Source organism: Arctopsyche grandis, chromosome 8 (assembly GCF_051622035.1).
Source record: "Arctopsyche grandis isolate Sample6627 chromosome 8, ASM5162203v2, whole genome shotgun sequence".
In the NCBI taxonomy this organism is placed as follows: domain Eukaryota; kingdom Metazoa; phylum Arthropoda; class Insecta; order Trichoptera; family Hydropsychidae; genus Arctopsyche; species Arctopsyche grandis.
Window position 1 is genome coordinate 18,070,026 of NC_135362.1, and position 12,528 is coordinate 18,082,553.

The 12,528-nt window shown below is 34.9% G+C and overlaps 1 protein-coding gene across 1 annotated transcript in view; it reads right to left on the reverse strand.

Annotated features, from left to right (window-relative positions):
* LOC143916120 (uncharacterized) overlaps positions 1–12,528 on the reverse strand; it is a 202,673-nt gene that overhangs the window by 183,482 nt on the left and 6,663 nt on the right. The window contains exon 2 of the mRNA XM_077437035.1: positions 6,668–6,968. Within this exon, the coding sequence (XP_077293161.1) occupies positions 6,668–6,705 (38 nt within the window). The 5' untranslated portion in view covers positions 6,706–6,968. The remainder of the gene's footprint in view (positions 1–6,667; positions 6,969–12,528) is intronic.

The window sequence follows — 12,528 nt, forward strand, 5'->3', positions numbered from 1 at the left end:
GCTCTGAAGCTATCTTCAGAACTCAAAATAAATCAACTTAGTATCATAAATACATTCATATTTTAGGCCTATCGACATTGAAAAAAATATTTATTAGCTTATCTATTCGATAACGTTTCCAAATAAAAAATTATCTCTCGATGACCAAACAGGGCTTATGCCCACGCATTTCTATTAAACTATTACCAGTAGTGAAAAACAAACAATAAATATAAACAAACAAATATATTATTACACCCACGTAAATGATGTGCCAACGACTCGTATACTATTAATGATTACGCTCATTACATTCTTAATTTATTTTAGGGATATATTTCGCACTTGTAAAAAAGGGCCGAAAGAGCACGTACTTATTTTTATGACACGTAATTAATACGCAAGGATGCATACAAAACCCTTCCCCTACTATTAAAGACTAAATTTATACTGGAAACAACGCACTCCCCTAAAAAAAGCCGAATTCATAATAATCTTGAGTCCATTGGTGCATGGCCCGAGTATGGGTACTACCCAAAACCCGCATTACTACATATGTATACTACGACCGTCCTTTATCATATTTTTTTAGCTCCGGCTTAATAATATCGTACATAACAACAATGGAACGCTTGGAATATACAACACAGCGTTGACAACCGTTTTGGCCGACAACTCAAAGAGGTATCTCTTCTTCTGAGAAGATTATTTTAGTGTATGGCATTCTAGCAGACAGGTGAGTGCTGTAAGTCGGTAGTATATTATATGTGTATGATTATATACAAGTATTATGGTATGCTGTATATATGTACGTACATATAATATATTTAGCTCAAAGGTACATCAACTGAGCAATACGCTATTCTAAACGGCCGATACACACACAAACACCACGAGAGATGATAATTTTTCTCGAGACGAACCACGTGAGTCACAGGAGGAAGCCGGTCACGAGCGATATATTGACCCCTCCACGGCGAGATTCTGGTCATGACGATCAAACGACGAGACATGACGGACGGACTCCGGATCAGACCCACACACACTTTTGGATGAAACCGGCTCCTGCGTTTGTTATGTATTTCAACTAAATTGCAACGTGGAGCGATGGTATTTATTACAGACGAGATGTACAGCAACGAATAACTATAGATAGAATAGCCAATTTCAACTTATCGGAGACATGTCCGGGGGAACGCGAAGAAGTTGGAAAATACCCACATACTATGTATGAAGGTACTGTTAAAGAAAGGTATGAAATGTAGATTCTCAATCAAATGAATAAAATTTAAATTTAACAACACATACATTATGCTTATTCTTCCAGAAGCACCTCATTTTCTACCTATATTGAGTACAAAGTTTTAATATGATTTTTCTAAGTGGAATTTTATTTAATTCTCATATAAAGATAATTTATTATATTATCCCTATTGTATAATAAATTCGTATATACACGAATCTGAATTCAATTCAGATTCGTGTAAATACGATTAAATAATAGTACGAAATTTTAGCTCGCAGTTTTACCGATTTAAAATTCAGCACACTTCGAATTAACCCTTTTAAACGAAAACAAAAAATAGTGTGGCCAGAACACTATCCCAATAAACATGTTGCAATAGAAAATACTCAATATAAAATAGTATTAACAGTGGGAAAAAAATCCCAAGTGAAAATTCGTACTTTTGACTTTTGATTTGAACTGGACGACTACTTAGAAAGATTTGAAAGCTGAAAAGTACTACAAATGAAAGATAAAATACCCGACTACAGATTCCAATATTCATTTTGAACAGGAAATTGACAGGTTTTTGATACATCGACCGAACAACACCAAGATATAGAAAAATCGCGCGTTTTAAAAAACACATACATATCTCCGAATCTCGAGCCAATCAACATTTTGTATTACCAGATTCGTTTTTACTGGGCATAGATCTATTAGAAAAGTCATATCTTGTCTATGAACCATTTTTCGTGTCGAACAGTGTTATCAGATGAGTATTTCACAAACTGTGGTGATTAATGTATTCAATTTTGTATAACATGTACACATTCCAATATATTTATTTTCACGTAATAAACGATATCTATCTTATAGATTATTATGTTATTCATTTGAACAAAAGATTTAATTTGAGAAGTATAAATGCTACGCATTAAAATAACCAGTATATTTCGGTATCTGGAGTTTTGAAATTTTTTCTGACCGATTAATTAATTAATTAAATATTAATTTCGAATATTATCGATAAATTCCTTGAAAAAAAAAGGAAACCATATCAATATTATTTTTTAAATTTATTTATCAATATTTTGAATACAGATATGCTGTTATGATATCTATGAATAGAAGTTTGAAACTTAATCATTTAAACAATAGTTTTTTTTGTATGAAGCTTGGAGGATTTTAAACCACACACACCTTTGTTAACGGCCTTTGAATGAAATTTTATTAAAATCACAATGTTTGTGTTTACGGGCCATAGAGAGTTAATACAGTAGGTAGAATAAAGGTATTCAAGGCAAATACTCAAATTGACCCATGTGTGTATATTTGTATTTAGAAATAAATAAATTCAATATGAGTCTATTTGAATTAGATGAATGATTGTTAATTTTTTACTGTTCTTGTTTAACTGTAAGACTAGTGTGACGTTTGGGGCAACCTGTCAGGTCACATTGGTCATTAATTTGTTATTATTATTGTTATTCTTTATTCATTTTGATTATTAATTATAATAATAAATAAATAAATTTTGTATCTTCAGATTGCTTAAATCAGCTCTTGCTTATCTCTAAATAAAATATAACTTAAGATACGTGAGAATTGTAAAAGAATAAAAAATATACATAAGATGTACATATACACATAAATCTGGCGTTCAAACTATCATATCACTTTCTAAATTAAACGATACAAAAATAATTTTAAACACCACATGTAAGTACTATTATTTTATATCCAAAAATATTACCAGAACGTCCAGGGAAGGGGGGGGGGGGAGGGGCACAACAAAATAAAACTCGATATCCATGGGTAATTACAAATTATTATGTTGAGAAACGCAACGTTACATTACAGATAAATTCAACAAACAAACAAAAAAGAAAATAATCTGATTAGGTTTTTGCTCGAAATCAAACGATTAGCTACCGTGTCAAAATATCAATGGAGACTGTGTCGTGTCCCTTGTCACCGTCTTTCACTAAATCTGTCATCGAATTTGACACGTACACGTTCACGGTAAGTACGCGAAGCGATTATAAATGTTATAAACATCCCGTTCCGTTCGGATCAACCAGCAAACGTTAAGCCCTTCAGGTGCTCGAGAGAATGGGGTTATCATTATTAAAAAAAATACAAATGTAATTAAATAAATTACAACGAAACACATTTAGGATCGTCTTGACGGCGCCTTAACGTATAATATAATCACATGCCTAAACTTTACACATTTGTAAGTAACGCATTGCCCCGGGGAAACCTCGTTATAACCCGAGCACTGTTCAACGCGGTAAGTGCTTTTAGTAATTATGTAGAAACGCGCTTTGTACATATAAACAACTAACAATATTTACACTATCTATTTAATGTCTAAAAATGGCGATCACATCCATATACGTACATATGTACATATGTACATACAATGTATGCAGTCCGAAAATATCTGTTTTAAAAAAGGGCAGAGGTCTCCACTCTCTGAGATAGGTCAACGACGAGTGGCTTGATTTTTGGCTGCCGAAGACTGTCGGTTGCCACAAATAGAAGCTTCGACGAAGACGAAACTATCTAGAAGAATCCCGTAGGTCAAAAAACTCCCGGTCGGCAAGGCGAGTCGTGCATTATATGACCATCAGTATTAAGATGCGTATAAACAATATAAATTCTGCGCTAAGCTGACAGTTACTATCCCGTACCAGGTCTGATCCTAGATGAAAACACATGGTAAATCGGACTCAAACCATATGCCGATTAATGACACACGTGCGTACGTATGCTGATATAGTAATGTGTACAACCGCTGTAGTAGCGTTGTAATCACTATTGTACATTACAGCGTACAGCAATGTCGGCTACTCATATATCTACATACATACTGAGCATTCTGGTGTCCGAAATTCAAAATTTACATATGCGTGTATGATTTTTTTTAATGACAGCTATAGAAGCGAGGCCTGCCGAGCTGTCAATGTCACTACCAATGTTAGCATAAAACGTTTTTGAATTTCAATCACTCGATGCTATTCTATAATTTCAGGTGTAAAGTAAATGCACTCGAATATATGTACTGTGTGTGTATATTAGACACGTCAATCACAATTAAGATTTGTGGCAATTACGACCGTCGTCGAATCGCCATTGGCGTTTCGGTGCTAAAGTATCCATCTCCATCGGTCCATTACACGCAGGAGTCATCAACTTGTCAGTACGTCCGCGATAAAGTCAACACTCGAATCGTCACCATTGTGTTGTCTCTTCGCTGATAAACTCGGATGGACATACATATTATGTACAATCTATTGAGAATACTCGATGTCCGGCGCATAACAGCCATGTTTCTTTCAAACGGTCGCTTTGGACCATTCGGAAACATGTCGTTTCAATACTCAGTACTTTTTACTTTCTTCGATGACCTATCTGCAATGACTTTCTCGCACGAGCTTCTACTCTCCCATTCTCTGGCGCCGATAGGCGATGAACTAGCCTGGGTCACAGAGCATCTTCGTCACGTTCTTAGATTTGTTCGGCCAGTTGTGGACAAGTAAGCAGCCACTTTCGGCGATAATTTATACATCGTCCAGTGTATTGTACCAGACTATAGGTAGTAAATACCAATTTAAAAATACAAAAGTGAAAAAATCTAAATTCAACTATATTGTTATGAGAAACTCAGTAAAACGCGTAATCGAAATTCGTCGTGCATTTGCCAATTTAAATATTTCAAAAAAATCTTATCAGAATGTTGCTAGAATCCAGTTGCTAGAATTAATTTGTATTATTATGTATAAAATAAAGTGCTACACTATTGAGTGAGTGCGCATCTGCCCAAAAACACACATCTGCCAAACGAGCATCTGCCTTTTAAATGGACCGATATCCCAACAGTTTCATCATTGAAATTAACAAAAATTAAAGGCACAGATTGTATTACTACTCCTAAACTAAAACTACGCACCGTCCTGGATTATTTGTTCAATACCGGAAAACATAACACATGCATACGAAACCGATAACTCACTCGTAATATTGGTTTTCTAGTTCAAATTTGTATCCATTTTAACGTCCTTCATAAATCATCGACCTTCCAAGTTTTCATAACCAGCCGATAAATCTCCCAAAGCATACAATACCTTTACCTTATTTATTACCATATCATCATATAAAAACTTTTTTTTTTCTAAACATGTATACACACGATACATCCAATATCAAGGTTAATAATTATTATTTATGATCTCACGTCGTCATTATTTGATCTAAAACTGAATTTTTATAGTATGCTCACAAAAAAATAAACAATGATCGCCTCGAGATAACGAGGTTTGGTTTTTGGGCAACTGAGCCGCAAATTCCATCGATATATTATTAAATAAAAAATCCGCTAGCCCCAAAGGCTCAATTTGAAAGGTAACAATTATAGGCACGCACGTGAACTATCAGTATGCAATTTGACGCAATAAATTTGCGACAATATGACACCACGCATAATCTTAAAAACGTATCGCCGAATGTTTACACCTTGAAGGACGAAAGTTCCAGGAAGTTTATTTGAAAGTGACGTGTCGAATTGCACACTTTCAAGGGGGTGCGAAATGAGATTAAAAAACCGTTTCCTGACAAGATGTTGTTACCCTGAGAAAAAAATACACTCGGCCATGTGTTTTTCCAGTTTAGAAGAGTGGATAAGTAAACAACGTAAAAACAAACAGTTTTGGTCAATTTGCAGACTAGTCTGTTTGGTGTCCTATGGTTGACAAACAGATCGTGTTTCTGGCGAATACATGCAATTGTGTTATCTGAATTGTCACAGATAACAAGCTAAGAAGTCAGCTGTCTGAATTCTTAGCCGTGCACTTTCAGTGTTTATACCCTATGTATATATGTATGTATACTGTATATTGCAAATTTTTGTATTTTGTAAACCGCGAACTATAGAAGACTGCTTAAATTTAACTCGCTACTCCTATGTATAATATATGTTTTTGAGTAAAGATCCAAATAACGAATGCGACTATTATTTTCTGTCAGTATATCGTTTGTACCTATACAAATGTTACACACATATGTACGTACATACATACATATGTAGTTTAGTGCACAGTACTAATTGGCTATTAAAAATACCACCGTCGACTATTAACGCAACCCTCACAATATCACTACCAAAAACTGTTCTATTAAAATTATGTTCAAAGTACACGTATGACAATTGAATAGACTACAATACAATATGTACCGCAATATCGAACTAAATTAGTGTGGATCGATAATATTTAAATCTATCACCACTTTGGATGCTTTCGAAACATAAAAAGTTTAGTGGTGAATCAGGGGTAGAATTCTGAATAGAGGGGTGGTTTCAACAATAGACACGTTCACTTCCTTGGTTTTGAATGCTGAAAAATCAATAAAAATAGCATGCATCTACATATGTACATATATCTTCTTGCATATTTTTACCTTTTGGGTTTCCAGCGGCGTTTGAAGACCCCCAGCATGACGAAAGTCACATTGACACGTCGCGTCGATCAACTCCTTCACGACGTCACACACTTTTTTTTTTAAACAAAACACACTATTTGTTACTGAACGTGCACAGACACAATTGAAAACGTAGTTGGCGGTAAACACTACAGTCTCACTATTCAAACCGAATGAAGAGGAGGAAAGTTTGCGAAGTCGCACGATTTCACTGACAATTCATTTATCGTCATTGAAGTCTCACAGTTATTGTCTTCACCGGTAAAAAGTTTTTGCAAACCTGAAAAAATAAAGAATAAATGCATCAATTCAAACACTCTTTTATATTATATGAATATCAAAACTGAATGGCGTTAAAACGATAAAAATAGCTCAATATAATTGCACACATTTGTTTAAATATACAGTTCAATTTATGTATATACAGAAGGAAAATATTTTTTTACCGCTATGTATACCTTTGTATTTTGTTTTTTAAAGTATTTTTTTTTAATTTATTGAATTTATTTATAAACACGTATATGAGAAAAACATATATTTTTATATGAAATGGTCTCAACAATAAAAATCTTCATTTGAATAGTAACAGTTTTCAGATAACTTTGACCAACAAATTGATGTATCACAATTTAAGTTTCACCATTCACACATGCATACATATAGCATGGGTCTACGTGACGAGCCAGAATGTTAAATTACAGAAAACACAAATATCGGAAGGCAAAGATCGAAAATCGAAAGATCTTAAGTCGAAAGATAAAAAAAGGGTGCATGGTAAACGGTACATACTCACTTAATTTGCGCGAGCAGCGTTTTTCCTCCCGTATTCTGCGCGCGCACATTAATACGGGAGGAAAAGCCTGTTCCTCTTGTTCCTGTTGTATCCTGCTCGCGCAAATTAAGTGAGTATGTACCGTTTACCATGCACCCTTTTTTTGATCTTACGACTTAAGATCTTTCGATTTTCGATCTTTGCCTTCCGATATTTGCGTTTTCTGTAATTTAACATTCCGGCTCGTCACGGAGACCGATATAGCATTAAGCGCCTCCAGAACAATTCGTGAAAATTACGTACATAGATATATCGTTTCAAAATTTCAACAAAATTCAAAATCGAGAAATTCTAACCAAATGATCGTCTCCATTAGAACGTAAAACAGAACGGAATAATAAACTAACCGCTATATCACTCAAGCACATATCATGTCAAAAAACGCAAAAAAAGTAGGCCAATATCAAAACGACTCATTGGAACAGCTGATTCGATAATAGATAAATACGTACATAAAGCGCGTGTTTATCTTTCGCTGCAACTTCGAACGAGGTACGTACATACATATGTACATATGAACACACATACATACATGCATATGTAGGTACTATTTTTAAACATATCGCACTCGACAGGAGGAAGAGGTCAGTGTCAAGTACGATTATATTCCGCTCTCGTCTCGGAGGTAAATCGACGAATGTCAATTGCATTATTAATTTGACATGACCCGACGTCACAATCTGCAAATTCGTACGTTGGGTATGATCGTGTTCGTTTTAGAGATGGTGCCCGGCTGCTAATTTCGTAGCACGTGCAAATTGGCGTCTAATAAACAAACGAGCGCATCGACCGCGACGCTCGTTACAGCTCGTCTGGTGCATTCACATTTTGCGCATGTAAATGCATAATAATAATGCACACATACATATGTACGTGCGTATGCACTTTGACGTCGAGTCAAATTATCGAGAGGACTTAGCATAATTCGATTCGGTTTCGACACTTCGAAGACTTGTCCTACATTTCGAAAGTGTAACAAAAGGAAGAACGTTGTAAATTGATATCTTGAACGGACGCCACCGAAACCTTGCGACTGTCGCTGTTTGGCAATCGGATGTGTATGTGTGTAATTGACGAAAATAATTCGAATATTCTTTGAAGCACATACTACATATAAAATCGCATTCCTGCAATGCAATTTCGATATTATCTAAATATATTTACAGTCATACAATTAAATTAACTATGCTGAAATTTGCGTTTCTGAAATCCCTCTGGAATACTGTGAAAGAGGGAATTAAATTGCTTTAATAACTTGTACACATGTGATAATATTACAAATAATGAATTGTAAAATCAAAAAAATATTTATAATAGCACGTTCAATATAAGCGTCGTTCAAACAACCCCCATAAAGAGAATGGTCAAACCGCTATAAGCTGTTCTCTAAACCGGATTTATTGTGATAGACTGGTCAACAGCCAGTATGAACAAGAACAAGAAATCAGGATAGGGATAAAGAACGGTAATGTCCTGTTCGAATATATTGTTAAAATACATTTTATTGCAATTTTATTGTAGGAAGTGAGCACGATCACACATACACGAAGCATCGATGACCGATGTGGGGAACTCATGTCGTCAAGATATCTCTTACTATTTCCAATGATATACACTGATCAGTGCATAAGTCATGCATGCAGGAATATCACAGCACACTGACGAGAACTGACAAGCAGTCTCGTGTCGTTAAAATTTTTCTAGTACGACTTTTGTAAGAGCTGTCAGATGAACTGTGAGGACTGTTTTTCGCGCATTTTATTCAAGAAACTATTATAATAATTAAAAAACGGATTTTGAAAGGTTTAGGGCGAAAACACACAGCGATGAACGTGGCACATGGTTTTTTATGGATATTTTTAAGCGTGCGAAAAAAATGTAGAGTACCTTGCACAGATTCATGGCACGCCGTCCCAAAATTACCCCCTGGAGTGTTTTCGGTAAAATTTTATCCTTGTATTTATCCTTGCTTGACAGTGATCGATAACGGTGTATCCCATATATGAAGAAATATAGAAGAACTTGTCGACGTTCCACATACCACGTTCCTTGCTGTGTTTTCGCCCTTATTCAACAGATTGAATAAAATCTTCAGTGTTTCGCAATTGTTAACATTTTTGAAAGAAGAGCTGCAGAGTGCATTAATGTTGGGACAGTCGACCTTCCCGGTTGAATTGAGTGAAGCAGCAGCAATATCGAGGCGCACTGCAATCAACTAATTAGTTTTGCTCGATGAATTAGAAAGAGGAACATCTACATTTACCGGAGCTATGTACATACTATAGCGGTTTCCGCAGTGTAAGAGTTGAGAGGCGAGGGTTTCAACTCAGGTTTTGTGTATGGATCATCATGTAAAATGTTTGATCTTAGGCGTCACCTTGAGCAACCTGTAGTGGCACATAAGGTCAGGGCTAATATACTATTATTATATAAATAAATAAATATATAGAAACATTTTTGGTGTCAACGTTTTGAAATAATATGGTAATACTGTATGTTTATGTTTTTATCAATAAATAAAGAAAGAACCGACGGATTGTGGTGTAAAGACAAACCAAAACAACTGCCAATTTGGTCGATTGAAATTGAACAAGAGGTCGCTCGAGATGGTTTGATCATACGTCTCAGACCCGAGTATTGAACAAACTCGATACATCAACTTTCCCTGGATAAAATTTATTGCGAAATTACACACACGTAACCCGATTGAATATCTGGTATTGAAAAAAATATTATTTATCGTTTAATTCTGGGTCACAAGTGTGCTAAAATATGTGGCTTTGGTCAGGGGGGTCGGGCTTAGCGAGTGTACGTTTGACCCTGTTGTCCTCGAGTTTTCGCCATTTCAAACACATTTTGACCCATTAACTGCCATCGCCCTCCCCCCCGCCAACTTTCTAATCAAGCGAAACTCTCACGCAGTTCACTAATTATTCCGCGGCACGTTTATTTTAAGAGACGCGTCGCAAATCCTCTCGTTTCTCGAAAGACGACGTTTTGGATGACAACGCGGCGATGGTTGTCAGAGCGGGCTTTTGTCGTGAGTGACGGGGGATCCGTTACAGCCGCCAGCAATAGTATTATGCATGTCTTTTGTTTCTAGATATGATATCTGTCCAAAAAGGAAAACGAATGTGTCATCGTCGTTTCTTTTGAACCTATTGTTTGACGGAGCTCTCGCATTTTCACTTCAAAGCGTTTTAGATGTAATAACACTTACCAAAATATTTATAATATGTTTCGGAAAATTACATAAAAATACACATAATCTATATACATACATACATATGTACACACATATAGTTTAATGAACATTCATCATCAGCAAATATTGCAATCAAAAACATGGCGTCGAAACTTGATTGATAACTACATAATATCGTTAAGCTGTGGAATTATTCATTGTGCATCACCGTGGTTATTTAAATATTTCGCAAATATAATACACTAGTGGTTTTACCCGGCTTCGCTCGGTATTTATAATATAAACAGCTTAAACATGGCAAAACAATCTAATAGTAAACATTCATTTGTTTTTTTATTAAATTTATTTGAATCGAAAAAAAAAATAATATTCAACGCTATCGATATCGTCGTCATAGAAATTTTGATTTCTTTTCGATGTTCACAACAAAACTTACATACATAGTTACATTAAACCTTACATACAGAGTCTCTTTCGAAATTATATATTAGATACAATAACTCGTAACGTAGCACTACACTATTACAAATACGAATATATGTACATATGTCATTCATTACAAACACATAAAATATAATAATTTTGAAAAAAATATTAAAACCTTTCAAGTGTCAAAATGTGTTAATGCGTTCGATAAATAAATTTTCAAAACTTACATATGTACATATATGAAACATTTGTCACCGATACAACTGCTAACATCCAAACACACATAGAATGGCGATTTTAGGTAAGTATACGTGACATATGTAGGTATCTGGCATATACATAAGTAGATAAAAGTGAGTAAAGTGTATATAAGTATTCGAGTCCCACGCGTTCGACCCACTGCGCAATATCGAACCTTCTTCGACGTCGGCAAAAGGGAAACGCTTACTTAGCATTGTTACAGGTGGCTTGCAAAAAGCACTTACCGGCAAAAGAAGAGTTATTGTCTACTTTTCTACCCCGGGAGCGTGTATAGATATAAAGGGGGCGGGGGGTGGATAGGAAAAGATCGCCTTATAGTCGTAAAGTGAACGGCAATGTCGTAAAAAGAGCGATAAACTGAGGCGCATTCGCTGAAATGAACGAATAAATTACCTATTCGGATTTTACACAGTGAATGTTAATATTGTCGAATTTGAATTAAGTATTAGAAACTGGGCGCTTTCTCACACACATTTTTTTTCTTCAAAATATGTATGTAAAAATTACGGACAAATTCCACGAGGGTGTTCCTGCCGAGATTCTAAGTGATAAAATAAACACATCATAAATAAACAGACGCACCTAATGGATAAATATTTTGATTCTAAAAAGGAAAAAGATTATGCCCATACGCGAGTGTAGGGTTGAAATATTTTTAATAAAAAAAAGCTGGTAACAATCACAAAAAGTAAGGGAGGGCAAGTATTTTATTTTATTTTTATTTTATTTTAAAAAATCAATACCACAGAGACTTGACAGGTTGCCCCAAAGCGTCAATGTGATTTTAATACAAATAATAAAAATCATAAAAATTACAAAAAAAACATCATAAAAAAAATAATAAAAATCATAAATAAAAAAAACATAAGAAAATAATAAAAATCATAAATAAAAAAAAAACATCATAAAAAAATAATAAAAATCAAGTAAAAAATATGTACACAAAATAAAAACAAAGAAATAAGATTGAAAAATTTATATCGTGCTTTTTAGGATGTGTTCCACCAACTCAACATAACTGGCATCGAATAGGTCCAAGTAATGTGCCAGTAAGTTAAGGAGTCGAACAGCTCTCGAGAGGGGGGAGTTCATGAGCACGTTTGATTTAGCCCT